We start from the raw sequence: 15,728 nt of genomic DNA, 5'->3' as shown, positions 1-15,728 counted from the left end.
CTGAAAAAATAAAGAAAATTTGTTTATATTTATAAATATTTAATATGTAAAAGTATTTATAAATAATTAAATGACTCTAAAAAACTTACTCCCTGATCAACGTGACTGCATCTTCATACTTTAATCCAAGCTCAATAAGAGCAAGTGCAACTAAAACCGGTGCTCTACCAAGTCCTGCAACGCAATGTACTGCCACGCATGCATCAGGAGACTCGCGGAATCGATTCTTTAACAGTTCAAACCACTCATCGATGACCTAATAATAACAATAATTCATTATCATTACCAAATTCAAGTAACTCTTTCTAATTTTAAAACACGTAGACCACCCTCTATGGTTATAGAAGGTGATTATAATAATAATACTTACTTCATTGGGTGGGAATGTGCCATCGTCAAATACCAAGTCTATAACATTGATCCCTTCTGCTTTAAGTTCCTCGACTTTGTACGTTGGTTCGCACACCCTCACTACTTCTTTCACATTGTGCTTTTTTAGTTCCTGTTAAAATAACGACAATGTTTCATAGTTTCAAGGATCATAATTAGTATGATACTTATTATACAGAAATTATTAAGGAACCTACTTGAATAAAAGTATGAATGGTCTGATCGTTGGGCCGATCAGTTATGAGGAACTTCATGTTTTTGTATTCAATCTCGGCGGGCTCTGGCCTGATATCCTTCACCCTCATGTTGCTCATTTCCTCTTGGACAACAAGCAATAAATAACTCCTACTTCTGTGTATTTGTTCTAATTTTTCTTTTAATGATTTTGTACAACGCTGTTTCTCTTTATTTCTGCAATGTGCCACACTATACGAAGCGATAAAGGCTGAATTTGACAACTTAGCCCATAGATGTCAGTCTTATAAAGTTGTTTTTCATTTAACTATATGAATACTTTTTTATTTTTTTACAGAGGACAGAACAATGGGTTTACATGTAGACCTCAAAAAAGGTTATTAAGGTGCAAATTTCACTGAAAGGGTGAGGGCTACGTTACATTAGGCGTTGTTGATATGCGATTGATTCCCACTTGGGATCCTCGACTACAATTCGGAAGATTATCTGAAAACAGATTTCAATCCAAGTTTATATAAAGCTTAATAGAAACACGATTACTAGTAATACGATTATAGATGTAATTCTTACCTATTTGGCACTGGGTGCGCCTGAATCAGGTGCGCTCAGTAACTACAACTCTTGCATTTAATAATGTAAATTAACAATTGATTCTATTTAACTCTTCTATGTTTCATACGATGACCAGCTGATGATTAATTTTTTTTGACTTTGAGGCAATAATTCCAATAATATCAAATTTTCCTTTGCCTGATTATGATGTTTTTTTTTCTTTTTCTTTAATGGTACCCAGTTGATTCTAGGATGTTTGGGCGTGTCTCTCTATTTGTGTTGAGCCTGGCAGTATTCTGCACTATCCAGCTGAAACTCCATGTATGTGAGGATGCACTCACCAGGAAACTGCAACACGAGCAAGAAAGGAAAATTAATCAAGAGTTGCTTTACGAGGAAATTAATTGTTTATGTTTGTATTAAAGACATTTATTTTGAAATAATAATTATCAAAATAAAATAACTGATATTTTTGGTACGAATAAAGGTTAGGTCGACAACGTTAGTATAATTGTTAAATTTTTAAAAAATTATAAATACTAAACACTAAAGTTACAGCTGTAATACGTTCTTTATCATAGTAAGTTATATAATATTCTCGTTCTGCTTGCAACAAGGAAGAATTTATAAATTATTATGAATCTTATGCACGTGCTAAAATTTTTATCAATTTTCACGAATTAAATTCGTTTGTACATAATAAATATTTAATAAAAGCCTCACCCACGAGATTTTGAATAATTGCGATACTGCTTCCTTGTGACAGTTCATTACGAAAGTACAACGTATGAAATTTGTCCCTTTGGGAAAAAAGTTTGGTCGAACAGGCAAATTCCGGAGGACTTGCGTTGACATAATGACATTAGTCGACTCTCGAAGCTCGAATATAATCGATTGGCAGCATCGCTTATACATAAATCCAAAGTGATGTACTGCACATGCACTTACTATTAAGAGTGTGTGAAAATGTATACACGTTACAAAACGTTGTAAATTGAAAAGAGAAGAATGATTCGTATTAAATATTTGTACGTCTTATGTTAAATAAATTTTAAATTAAAAAGCATGTTTGGCATGGATGAAAAACTTATTAAAAAAGTTTGAGTGCACAAGTTAAATATAATTGTGCTATTTATAATTAAACAATTTAATGTTTGGAAAGCGCTAAAAGCAAAGCGATGAAAAGAAAAGCGAAACACTGCAATTAAATGCCGCGCCAAACATGTTTTAAATTTATCAATGGCGCTAGCTGCGCCTGATCTTGGCTGCGATATTCGAAACGTTTCAACAAGCGCCGAACAAAGATGAATTTTCTTTATCTTTTTGGCACGAACACTTTGTACCATTGCCAAACGAAACAGACAGTTCAAAACGTGTGGGTCTCGAAGAAGTACTTCCGTCATTTTATGCATCCGATTTGAGGGGGTTTGCGCTGATCGTAAATAGAAATGTCTAGGTCACTATTCCGAGAATGTAACAATATTACCTGCAGGTGATACACTTGCAAATAGGAAGTAATGATTTTTTTAAATTAAAATGAAAATTTAGACAGCGAAGAACTAAAATAAAACAAATATTTGATATGCCCTAAATTCGTTTCCAAATTCGGATGCTTAGGTTAGGGTGCATTTAGATCGAGCGAATTAGAACGTAAGAGCGTGTACGATCATCGAGTAAACTGTTGAATTACTCTAAAAAGCTAAATACGAACGAATATTTCTGCAATTGACCCGAATCGCGTCAAATTAAAACGTGAATTAATTCGTGTCGAACTAACTCGAGCAGACTCTAAATACACAGAATTGAATGTTGTAAAACCGAGCTCGGTTGAATCGAAACGCGCCGGGTGGATTCAAGTCGAATCGAATTACGTCAGACTAAATTCCGACAAATTCGTCCAGAGAACAATCGTCGGATGGTATAAAAATGCTCGTTTACGTCTACACATTCCGAGATAGAGCATTCGTTCGTTTAATCGAGGTACATTATAAGAAATTGCAAGGATACTCACACGGAATAACGAACGATTTTAAAGTCCCGACTTCGTTAACACTTTCTGACCTTACGAGTTTTATAACCGTACGCACTTCCCATTTCCGTTTACGCGCGAACTCCGGCCATTTATTCGCATAGTTGGGTTAGCTCGATCGCGCGAATGAAAATAAGCCCGACTGACAGACGTCTCTTTACAGACACGTTTGTAAATTTGAAGCGCACATCGAATAAATATAGGCATCGATACATGCAGGGGGGAGACGAATGGCACAGCAGCACGGCGTCGTTCCGTCAGGATGTCGAGACGATTTACGAAATCCCTTTTTACGTAACGAAAGCTTCCGAAACCGAAGACGCCTGTCTCATCTTCGAACTGATTCTAAGACAGTCGGATGACGGATAGAAAAAAGTGAGAGCGCTCGAATCGACGTACCGGAATAACCAGAATAATTGGCAGTCAGTATATGAACAGTCACGAGCGCTACTCTGCACTTTACAACGTGTTCGTTTCAAGGTCGAATCCATCTTGCCAATCTTACAACGTCGATTATTCAATTCCCTGCAACCCCTTACTCCGAGTAAAAAAAACCTTTTATAACATATTACGCCGAGCAAACAAGCTACATAATTCGAACAACGAATTTAATGAGTCATACGCGTTAAGTGTCGTCACGCGCGATACTCGAGACATTTGACAAACTTTAAACATAGATTAAACGATAAACTAGACCTAGCGAATTTCAACCGTGTTCTTCTGCTTATCGAAATTGTAAATTTATCACGGAATTTCGAAATGGTCCCAATATCGAATGTCGGAGATAACCTTTATTCGGAAATTAGAAAAATTGAGAAAGAAGCGTTTTAACGCAACGTGTACCAGAATCAGGAATAGGTGGTATCAATTGCACAAGCGTAAAAGAAGAAGTTTTAAAATCGAAGGGGTAAAGCGTGTCAACGAATGGACGTGTGCAGAGGTCGCCACGTATCCGTGGTTTTACCGTTAGCACCTTCAGCAGACCGCTGGTGAAAAAAAAGATTCACTGAAATCAACCTAGAAACCTACTTCTTCGGCATGGAATACGTTAGCCCCAGTGAAAACGAGTACGAACACGACATAGGCACCGTTCATCTTTTTGTGGTCGTGTATCGCAATCCGAGACCAGTGAAACTTACGAGTACCACGCATTCATTCGGTTATAGGTTAATACGAGAATTACATTTCGCTCGCGAAAGTTTTTGTACGTAAACAATAATTATTTTCCATCTTAGATATTCGAATATAAATTCTACCAAGTATTTTTGACATTATCGAAAAAGAAATAAAAGAGAACACGACGTAGTAGAAGAACAATGGCTTCAAAATCTGTTCAAATGTTTAGATTTGAAAAGTTCGCGAGTATTTGCACGAGCGAAGTTTCGTGCTTCTCCCGATCTCGTCCGAATTTTTCCGAACTCGACCCGAAGACTCGGCCAACATATGGGCGCTCTCGCATAATCTCAATTTTCACATCTTTTTCAATTCATCGATTCAATTATGCAACATTCTTTTAAATTAATTGACAGATACTTCGTTAAACATAAAGTGTCATAATTTATGAATGTCTCGGTTAATTTTCGAAACGATTTCGAGAGCCAAGGTTTGAACAGCGTAGAAAAATTTGTGTGCCGGTGTTAACGCGCGAAAAACGACGAGTAAATTCGACGAAATTTGCAAATCGGATACAAGTATAGATCAGATTTCCTAATTCACTATTGACGACGTTGTTTTCGCCAACTATACGCTGCGTACCAAGAACGCGTCACAGGTACCAAAGCGACGTGTAAATTCAATGAATACGCGAGAAACGCATACAGGTGTTCTCCGCATTGGAACAAGATAAATCACGTGCAATGCGGGTCTCTGCTCATTATGGCCGCGAGCGTGTAAATTAAGGCCGTGAAAATGTCGGGACAGCGCCGATATACGAGCGAACAAGAACGTCGGATACATTGAACTTTCACGTTTCTATTTTCACCGAAGTGTAATTCAGCGAACTATAAATATACACGACACGCTGAAACACTCTACATTGCGGACGATTCCGCGATCGAGGCTAAGACGTCGTTCACGGAAACATGGAATTCTTTTCCCTTCGCTTATCGATTATTCCGATAAGAACACTTTTGTATCGAAGGATACACCGGATTATCGAACGAAAACTTTTTAAAACGTAGAACTGTTAAAAAAAAGAAGTTTGGACACTATATTTGTCGATTCACAATGGCCGGAAGAACGACCTTGAAGGACATAAATCTTTAGACGAAACTATAACGCGTCGTCCACGCTTGTTAGAGGTTTAGCCCGGTGACACTGGATGATGCAAAGCCGACCGATTTCAACGCAACGAAACGCGTCCGGTGCTGGTCAGACCGTCGACCGGGAATTTTAATGACTGGACACTATGGAAAGTCATCAATTTACTTACTCGCCTCTGATCGCCACTCGAGAAATAAATTTCATCGCGAGTTTAACACCGATAACCGAATATCTCTCCTCTCTTCGCGAGCCTCGATAAAATTTCGAGCTAAATATAGTTGTGCGCCAAGTTTCGATGAATAATTCCCCTTCTTTTCACTCTCCCCTGATCTTTTCCTCATCCTCGGCATTTCGACGATACTAAACGAACGCGTGATTCGATCTAGTTTCATAGACCCCGAAAATATTTCATTTAGTCTTTTTTATTCGACGATAACCTTTCCTTATATAGCGCCTTTAAATTGCAAATTTAAAGAGGATATTAACTCGCATTAATATCGTCGGCCTTCTTGATGACAAAAGATAAAAAATTATTTCTATCGAAAGAAGGTTCTAAATGGTAAAACATTTTACTGATCATCAGCGACTAGAATACCTATTTATACAATAAGGAAAGTGCAGCGGTATCGCCGATTAGAGAGGTGATCATGTTTTCTTTGCTTTTATCGGAATACGTGTACTTTATAGTAGTGTAATATAAGATACTGAACAAATATTTTCTGTAAGCGATAGCACGAGATATATTAATTTCCTCGTTATTTGATTTTCATTCTATGAGAAAACTACGTACTTTCCGCGAGGATTATTAAACAGGAAAACTGTAAATCGAAGCGTAAACGAGATTTATCAAGCAGGAAAATGGTAAATCCCGGTACATGGTATCAAAAGACTATCCGATCAGAATATGATCTACACGAAATTCCAACATTCATATTTTAGAAATTACTCGAGTGCTCGAATATTTTTATTTTCATTACAGCTCTAGTCAAAACAACGACGAAAATATGTGGTTCTTTTTATCGAAAATATCCACTTTTACTTTCTCGGCGATTCTTCCGATGTTCAGATTATTATGAAAAAAGTACGTCTCGCCTATGACGAATCAACATTGGTCCGATCAATCGGCGAAACAATGGGTTCGAGTTTACACAAAGAATTCGGCAAAGAATTTCTCAGAAATTTCTCGTGCCTTTTACGTGTTTGTCAAAGTATGACGCACAAGAATGAAACTCCGTTAATGTTTTCCGTGTCCGAAGAGCCACCGATGACCCCACGATCGCTCGCTTATTTTTATAAAACTCGTGTACGTCGTATATACGATCATTGATACACCCTAAGCGCTTTACACTATTCGAAACAGCGACTAATTGAATCGAAGTAAGGCCGAATAGAAGCAAGTCCAATGCTGCACGGTAGGTGTAGGCAATGATGCACCACGAATGTCTTTATTTCATCCACCGAATGCAGTCGGTGTTATACCATATGTGTCCTTCTATAGATACAGTAGCTTAATGTAATCAATAGAATAGAAGCAATACCACGAATATCCTATCTATTCCGTGCAATCAATGAAGTTCCTTGAGTATCCTACTTCTGCAATGCATCCAACGAGGAACCCTGTTTGTCCCGTACTATGAGTGCGAGCAGCGACACACCCTGTGCGATCTATACTATTCGATGCAACCGACGACGCACCGCCTGTGTCTTCGTATGTGCGATGCAATTGCACCGTGTGTTCCGTGCAACCAACGACGCACCGAGTGCGTATCCTAGCTGCTGTATACCGTGCGTAACTCTAGGGCCTAGAGTCTAGGCAGTAGACGACGCACTGTCATGCTCTGTCCTTCCGGTACAGCCAACGACACATCCTGCGTGTCATGTGCCACTTATTCAATTACATATACACAATCAATGACACACCGCGTGTGTCCTATTCTAGCTAATACAATCGATCACGCTCCCAACGTGTCTCGCGTTATCCAACGAACGCGTCGCATACGTTAAGAATAATTTAATTAAGAGTACTCTGTGAAATTTTGTTGTGAGCGAAGCTTCTAACAAATTTCATCGTATCGATTAATCTTAGATTGCTCAATTTTCCACTAACCAGCTTCAGAAAACAATACGCGCGTAGATTCGCGTACACGGCGTATAAGCCGTGTTTGTTCGAGCCGTAACCAAGCCCGGTCGGTTAAGCTCAATACAAATGCATAAATTCGAGCGAAATTCAATGACGGGATAATAGTAAACAAAATTTTATTTACCGTTGCCGTTTAAGCTGTCGGTACGCGTTGCACTTTATCTCCTTCTGTCAGCGTTTCCCTGCTAGATATTTTAAGCCCAACTAGCGAACTTTAAATATAGCCTCACTAACGCTGTTTACCCTCTAACTTTCGTCTCGCCGCGAGATTAATTTTCACAGGGAAGTATCGGTACCGTACGTTTTATGGCAACCCGTTGTAATTCGCCAATTTCGGGTATACGATTTCTTCCAAATAAATTTATACATGCAATATGCTGAATTTTCATCTAAACTCGGTGTTATACTTTTATTATACATATCGTCTTTGTCCGAAAATGACATGCACGCTCCAAAATAAAAACCTAAAAAATAATAATGTATCTCCGATCTAACGATATGCCAATTAAAGGATATTCGTAAACAAAGATGACAAATTATTTCCGTCTAATAATCTCGACACGTGTGAACTACGATCTTTCGAAAAACGTTCGCTGTTACGGGTCCCAGAATTGGCGATAGAACAAATTGGCACGCGAGCGAAACAACGAACACGAATCGGCAGAAAAATATCTATGTTGTGTTATGTCACAAGATAATTCGCGTAGCTGACATTGTTCTGTACATCGTCAACGAACAAGGACACTGGCTGCGTGATACAGGCCGATTAAACGATACCATTTATTCTAGCATTCTTTGCTATACTTCGACGAACAATTAGTCATTGTTTAGTCTGCTTAGGAAAGAACAGTTAATATATCGCGGAGTTACATTATTTGTCTAAACATTCTCGTAGTATTATAGGTCAAGTCGAGGTGTTACATGTATAGTGACATTAATAGGAGAGTCTACCGCTTGTCTAGTAATTTCCATCATCGACCACCGGTGAACCTAACAGTATATAACGCCGTTTGCATAAAAGTAGGAAATTCAAGCTCGTTCAGGAAAGTTACAGAGCTGGACGGTATGTTAAACAAGGAAATCCATTGTTAATTATCACGATGCAGTCTACAACAATATGAACAGCAAATACAAGAAATCACGGGTCAAGAGTCATTGTGAATATCGTCGTAGAGTTTATCAGGGAATACGAGAAAAACACCTATGACGAAAAGGAAATTTTCTGATGAATGGGGTAGCGTTGTTTCGATTGACGAATAAGACTCGAAAAATTTAAACTCGTTATGCTTTACGAAGTCGATTAATCGTCGTTGGATTGGTAATAATTAAAGAAAAGCGAAAAACAGATATACGTTAAACCTTGAAACTAATCTGATTGTGACGTCAGGTTCTTTGTATCAGCTACATATTTTTCGTATTTCTATCTTCATGGTGCTTATCTGATGGAACGAAAGGGAAGTCGCATAACGCGCTAATGTTTACACCTGATGCGAGGATTTACGAATTTTCGAGAAGCGCTCGATAACGATAGTCTAAGGTTCGATCCATCGACGGTTCTTTCGATATCCAATCTAAATTCGAAAAATTATGAACTTCAGAATTGTGGAATCGACTTCGATAATCGCTTGCTACACGATAATTGTTACAGTGACAAATAATAAAAATTAATTTCATTCCTTAATTGCGAATAGTGAATCACCGATAGTCGTTCCTGTGAATTTCAGTGACCTCATTCATCATAGATGATTCATTATGATGTTAAATGATAAAAGTACAATACAACCTATATTTCAGAAACACGCTTCTTACCAAAGAAAACATTTCTTATCGGATTTAATTCTAGTTAATTCCCAACGATGGCAGACCGAAGGTTTCTATACATTAAGATTTTTTAAATCGTTGATAAATTCTGACAGGGTATGTCGGAATAAGAGGGTCAAAAGTACCAATAAAAAATAACATTGTGTATCAGGTCTTGCACCTTTTATTTCGAGCCGGGAGGGTAGTTACAAGCGCAACCCGGAGTTTCATCCTATTTGCTCTATTTACTAACATCTCAAGATTCCAAAGAAATTTAAGGATATTGCGAACTTGACAGAATATGTTAACAACTTTTCAGATCTCTAAGTACAAACAGTAAACTTAAACAAATGTCAAAAAGGTACAGACATTTGCAACGTGCTCCATATTTATTCAAGCACGTGTTTAATGAACCTGCTCGTCTACACTCTTCGATATCTATAAATAATCGGCTAACTTTGTTTCTTTTTATCATAAAGCATAATATGACGCTAAGGCATAACAGATTCTGACGAAAGTTTGATAAACAAGATACTGTGCACGTGTGTTTTCTTTCGAATCGCATTCTTTCGTAACAAAATATGCGTTTCTCTCTGTTTTCTTTTCAGTTTACAAATTCGAAGGAAACATATATATTTATCCGGTTTAATAACGGGATGAAAATTCTCGCGCGCAGCTTTGTTACTTTATTGACTCGTTACGATGGAAAATTGATTTTCCGGAGAATTAACGTCCGACTGCGGCCGGCGCTTCTATTCTACCGAGATTATGTCATTGTACGACACAGGAAGCGGACAAGAAACGCCGCGAACCAGTTTACTGCGGTGACACGAAGAATCTGAAACGACTCCGATCGAATGGCAATATTTTCACAACGAGTTATGAAGTTTCAAGATCACGCACCGATCGCGTGTCGCATCGTCGCGAGATTGAATGACGCGTCAATAATAAAATATTTCGTTAAAAATCAGCTTGTTACGCGTTTTCCTATATCCAGAAATAGATACCCTACACGATATGCTTTCACTGGAATAGAAATCTATTCTTAACAGTTCTAGTATGTCCTCGTGTTTTATACGAACTTTGGTCTGCGCCTTTTATTCGAAAGCATTCGATTACGTTCAAAAATTGTATCGGTATATTCATTTCTTACTGCATGACAACTATATGTATTCAACATTCAACGTAAACATAAATGACACACCATGTGCGTCCTATACTATCTGTACAGTGCATCCGCTGACGCAACATGTACGTTCATTATTAATCCGATGCAAAAAATGACATACGTGTACCCAATATATATAATTACATATGCTGTACATGATCTATGACACATCGTATTATCTTTGTTAAATACCCGGTACAATAGACGATCCATCGTACGTGTTCCGCAATATACGGCATGTAATGACCAATACATCATGGCGCATTCTATATTGTCAATGAGATTTAATACTTGACACGCCTCGTCCGTTCGATGCAACAGATGACCACGTGGTCTCGTAAAGAAATACCGTAGACGATAAACGAAATAAATACTTATGGTCATTTCCATCTACATCCTTCGAGAGTCAAATGTTTCGTTCAGATCCAGAGTGCAATAAAAGTTAACGCTGAGGGTCAAAAGTGAGCCGATATCGGCCCTTCGAGCGTTAAGCGACGCAATGGATCACGCGCAAGTTCAATGTGCTTGGGGGAAAAAACGGAGATAAAAATAGTAAAACTGACGTAGGATTACTTCGATGTTGTACCGATTCGTAATTTAAGCCCCGATAAATAGCAAACGGATACCGTGTGTCGAACCACGTAGACTCCCACGTGCCGATTCTACATTTAGCCAGAAACGAGCGGACGTTTCACGGAGAGAAAAATCGGTCGATCGATCACGCGTCGAACACACACCAGAGATGGCTTTAGCGACCGTGCTATGCGCAACAAGAAAACATGCCGGGAGTTGTCGAGAGAAAAAACGAGGCGACAGAAACACCAATGGAAGAGACAAGAGTAACTTTTTCTGCCGCGTCTATCTATTTACCTTATTTTGTGCAGCGTATTCGCGACAAAAATATGTAACCTCGATCACAAATAAGAGTACTCGGAGTTTTCGGACATCTGCGTCATCGTTTAATACCGTAATGGTCCTGAATACGCGATGATTCCTATAGTAAAAGTAGCCATGGACAATGCGACATATCGTAGCAACACTATTAGCGAGCTTGGCGTTGTCTGATTTTACTATTTAATATCCATAACTGGTTGTAATATCTTCGTAATAACTAGTTCTATAACTAGGGGTTCTATCATCGATACAATATTGACATAAAACATATCGATAACGTGATCCGATTCTGATCTATAATTTAAAAAGTTTCCCGCGAACTTGAATATCCTTCCTTTTCGATGCATTAACGCGAAAAAAAATTGTAAAGTATTCCTTTCTTAATTCGATTACGTTAAATTTGTATTGCCGGTCAGCAATGACCCCTACGAGAGTTAACAGATCGTATACGTATACATGTAATGCCACTTGAAACGCAGCCATCAGTTGCATCGAATCACGTTCGTTCGGGAACTCGCGTTAATCGTCGAATGCCAGACACGATAGAAAAATCGTGTGACAAACGGCCAACCTGTTGTAACTCGTAACGTACTTTCATTTACTCGATCCGCTTAATAATCGATGGCCGTTAACGAGTCTCGCAATGCCAAGGAATGCGTGCGACCCGTTCGCCCGCGAGTCATGAATGAGTCCCATCGGATATGATCGGGTGAAAATTCCGCCACGTGACAAACAATAGAGTGCAAAGAATGTGTCGTAACGACGAGAAACGTACCTTAAGGTCATTTGACGGCGAACTACGCAATCAGCGGTGACAATAGGGGTACCGTACGGCCTCGTACTCCTGGTGTATAGCGAAATACAACACGAAAATACGTTACAACACGGAAAGAGAGAGAGAGAGAGAGAGAGAGAGAAAGATAGAAACGTGAACTCGCGCGTCAGACGATTTTAGCGTTCGACAAAACGACGTAAGGATGGCGCACACACATACACAGTCGCACACCGAGAAGTCACATCTTACGAGCACTTGTGCACACCGCGTGTCGCACACGATGAGATTTCACTTGGCCAGGAATCCGTAGGGTCATAAAAACACGCTCTCTCTAGAGAGAGGGCCTCGTGTACGAGAGACAGGGACGAAGCAACTTCAAGAGATACAACACAACAATAATCTCGCTCACCAGTGTATCGAAAGTTCCGTTTCGCGCACACGATACCACGGTCAACGGACGAGTTAGCCCGGAATTACCGTCGATCGAAGCAGAAGGCGGACAACGAGCCGGGAGGCCCAGCGAATTCGCAGACAAGTCGAATATCGCGTTCGCGTCGCGACGCTCGCATCGAATCTGGGCCAGCAGTAGCGCGCCGATGAAAATAGCACAGCCGACGAGACGGGTTCGCCTTCCTCGCACGGTCGCCCCTCTTTTACTGTTCTATGTCGCGCGCGCTCTTACCCCCACCGTCGCGACCGTGACGCTTCACCTCCCAGCCCGTCGACCAATCGCGACACCCCGTTCCTCCGTGACGTCATCTCGCCCCCAACAGCGAACGATTCGAACAGCGTCCGAGCGCGAACAACCGAGAGACGAGAGCAACGTTAGCTTACCTTGCGTAATTTATGACCGGGAATCCAGCTGAACTTGACTCGAATACGCGACGCCGTTCAAATATTTGGACTTGCGACAATGCTGCGAGTTATCTCGAAAATTCGATTCGTTTTGCCGATGCAAAATCGTATATCGGAATAAAGCGGTTGCATGATTCCTTCGAATTCGACGTTTTCTGCAAACGTAATACTACGTACATGAATTTTGCATGCTTAATTTGTCATAGTAAGCACGGAAAGTTTTTTTTATTATGAAAATAATCTTTTCGTCGCACTATTGTTTTGTACGTGATTTTATAAACATCTTAAATTCCGTTTAAATTGCTATGGCGGAATAAATTATTCCGACCTTGCACGAACAATTCGTGATACTTAAAGAATCGTTGCCGTGATCAAATACTCGATTCTGTTCAATGAAGCGAAATTCGTTCCACTTAATTTTTAGCAGTTTAATGTCTCGAGCACCAGATATCTCCGACGATAATTATGTAACGCGACGATATCTTTATACCGAAGCAACTTATTATGTACTTCATTCGAGGCACCCACTCGATCCTAAAAAAATTAATTAAGCCCATTTTTCATTCCGTATCTTAAACAATTAACTAATTTTTAACGAGAAGTCAATTATAATTTCTAGCAATTTTTATTGTACCGATATATTTATCAGATCTCCATATCCTCGAATCATTATATTCCCAGAACCCTGAAACTTCTACGTTTACAAATAGTTACTACGAAGATCTGGTAAGATTTAAACGAGTAGAAAATGTGATTTACGACAGAACAAATCCAACGTTGCATCACTCGTTACGTGCCATGAGAAACAGATTCTGTACCGCCAATTAAAAGAATTTACTTAATTGTTCATCTATTACGAAATGGCCTATTTCAACTCGGAGCAAATGATGGTAATTACACAATAGTTTATATATAACTTAATTTGACATACTTCTCGTTAACTTTGCCATTCGTGGTTATACGATTGTAAAACTTGCGGAGGTAATCGAACGTGCTTAAATAGATTTTATATTGAATTAAATATCGAAGAAGTTCGAATTTATCGAATTTTTGTTGAATGTTTGATTAATACGTTAACATCGTGATCTTGGCTGATCAACATCGAAACGCGATATATCGTGATAACATTAATTGAATGGGAAGGAAAAATACAAGGAATCCAAACGAATTAAATTAATAATGATATACGAGAGCGGGTTGAAATTTGAAACTTCCAAATAATTCAAATTCCTAAACATACGCGCTCGACGATAGTGGAGAAGTTCGACTAGAATGCGGTATCGATCGAAAGTTGCGATATAACGAGAGTATTATGTTTAAAAACAACGAAGATTCTTGCAACCAAGGATCGAAAGTGTTTTCGCGCCGTTGTAAATTTTTGCACTGAAATTTCTCGAATCGTTCTTAACCTTTTTCGAGCGATACCGAGTGAAATATCTATTAAGATATGGCGACATTACGACGCCATACTTTAATCAGTCCAGACAAGCCGTCATCGAAAATATACGATTCCACGTGTTCCAATATAGATTATCAGTCGATAGTTTCCATTTCATAAATAATGTCACACGTATCTTCGTTAACTACGATAGGAAGCTTTAACGCGACAAGTGCAGTTTGCCAGCTGTAAATATTGCACCCTGTCACATAGCGCAGGAGCTAGGTAATATCACTTTGTCAGAATATCATGAACGTTGTTTAGTAAGCACAAAGCGAGATGTGATATAGAGCGTCGTAGCAAATAACCGAATTCTATTTGCCAGCGAAACATACGATTCATTTTGACCACTTCTAGGAACGAGTATCGTTCAATGTTACGAGTTCAAAGGTTCGCTAACTTAACGATTAAGGATGTATTGGACTCGCTTTAAATCGCAGCCGAGTTAACGAAAATTCGGTCAATTATTCCATCGTTTTATTCGCAAGAAACATGGACGTTAACGAATTTTCAATTATCGGTAGATTGTCTCCGACACATCTTTGAACAGATGCCGAAGAAACTTGTAATACCAAACGAATCGAACAAAACGTTGAAGCACTCGCGCGAGTTATTTAACGAGATTAAATGTATTTTGAATCGAAATAATTGGAGCAGTTCTCCTTTCCTAGGTGTTTCTCCAATTTTCTAGAATCAACGATTCACGGAATGTACTATAGCGTTAAATTTAGTTTACAAGAAATCAATACCGAGTATCGCGTTAGAATTGATCAGTTTACCGGCTGCTAAATTTAATTTACATAATATCAGTGTTTAACTAAAATATCGTGTCACGATGTATCGGTTTATCGCGCGTTAAATTTACTTTGTACACTATCAATGTTCGACAATGTTATCTCGTCGAAATGTTATCGATTTATCGCTCGTTAATTTTAGTTTATGAAAGTCTTCGAATTCGAACGATTTTCATACGCGGCGACGGAAGTGTCGCAAACGTAACTTTACGTCGGAGGTTCGTGACATTGACTTATTTTTAGGAACGTAATGCTATGTCAGAGAATGGCATATTTAGATAACGGAAACACGCGGTACCGCGAGCATTTACTTTTACAAAACTCGGACAAGCGAAAAATTGTAGCTTCGCGTCGAGAAGTTCTTCCGAATTTTGCCGATAAATTTACAGCGTGTCCCGATGATTTTTCGAAACAGAGTTCCTATATTTCTTTGGAC

The 15,728-nt window shown here is 39.0% G+C and overlaps 1 protein-coding gene across 7 annotated transcripts in view; it reads right to left on the bottom strand.

The window, feature by feature from the left end:
* Positions 1-15,728, bottom strand: part of LOC100880917 (PRL-1 phosphatase) — a 40,383-nt gene that overhangs the window by 3,461 nt on the left and 21,194 nt on the right. For 2 of the 7 annotated variants that reach the window (XM_012293748.2, XM_076540771.1), the window contains 4 exons: positions 1,156-1,485; positions 588-1,071; positions 371-502; positions 90-256 (listed from right to left, as the gene is read on the bottom strand). In XM_012293748.2, coding sequence (XP_012149138.1) covers positions 90-256; positions 371-502; positions 588-704 — 416 coding nt within the window. In that variant the 5' untranslated portion in view covers positions 705-1,071; positions 1,156-1,485. Of the gene's footprint in view, positions 1-89; positions 257-370; positions 503-587; positions 1,072-1,155; positions 1,486-1,860; positions 2,011-3,148; positions 3,322-12,205; positions 12,856-15,728 lie in introns of those variants that run through there. The other 5 variants (XM_076540762.1, XM_012293747.2, XM_012293750.2 and 2 more) reach the window with 5 other exon arrangements.

Source organism: Megachile rotundata, chromosome 2 (assembly GCF_050947335.1).
Source record: "Megachile rotundata isolate GNS110a chromosome 2, iyMegRotu1, whole genome shotgun sequence".
Lineage (NCBI taxonomy): Eukaryota > Metazoa > Arthropoda > Insecta > Hymenoptera > Megachilidae > Megachile > Megachile rotundata.
The sequence above is the reverse complement of the archived record's forward strand: the minus strand, read 5'-3'. Positions and strand labels throughout refer to the sequence as shown.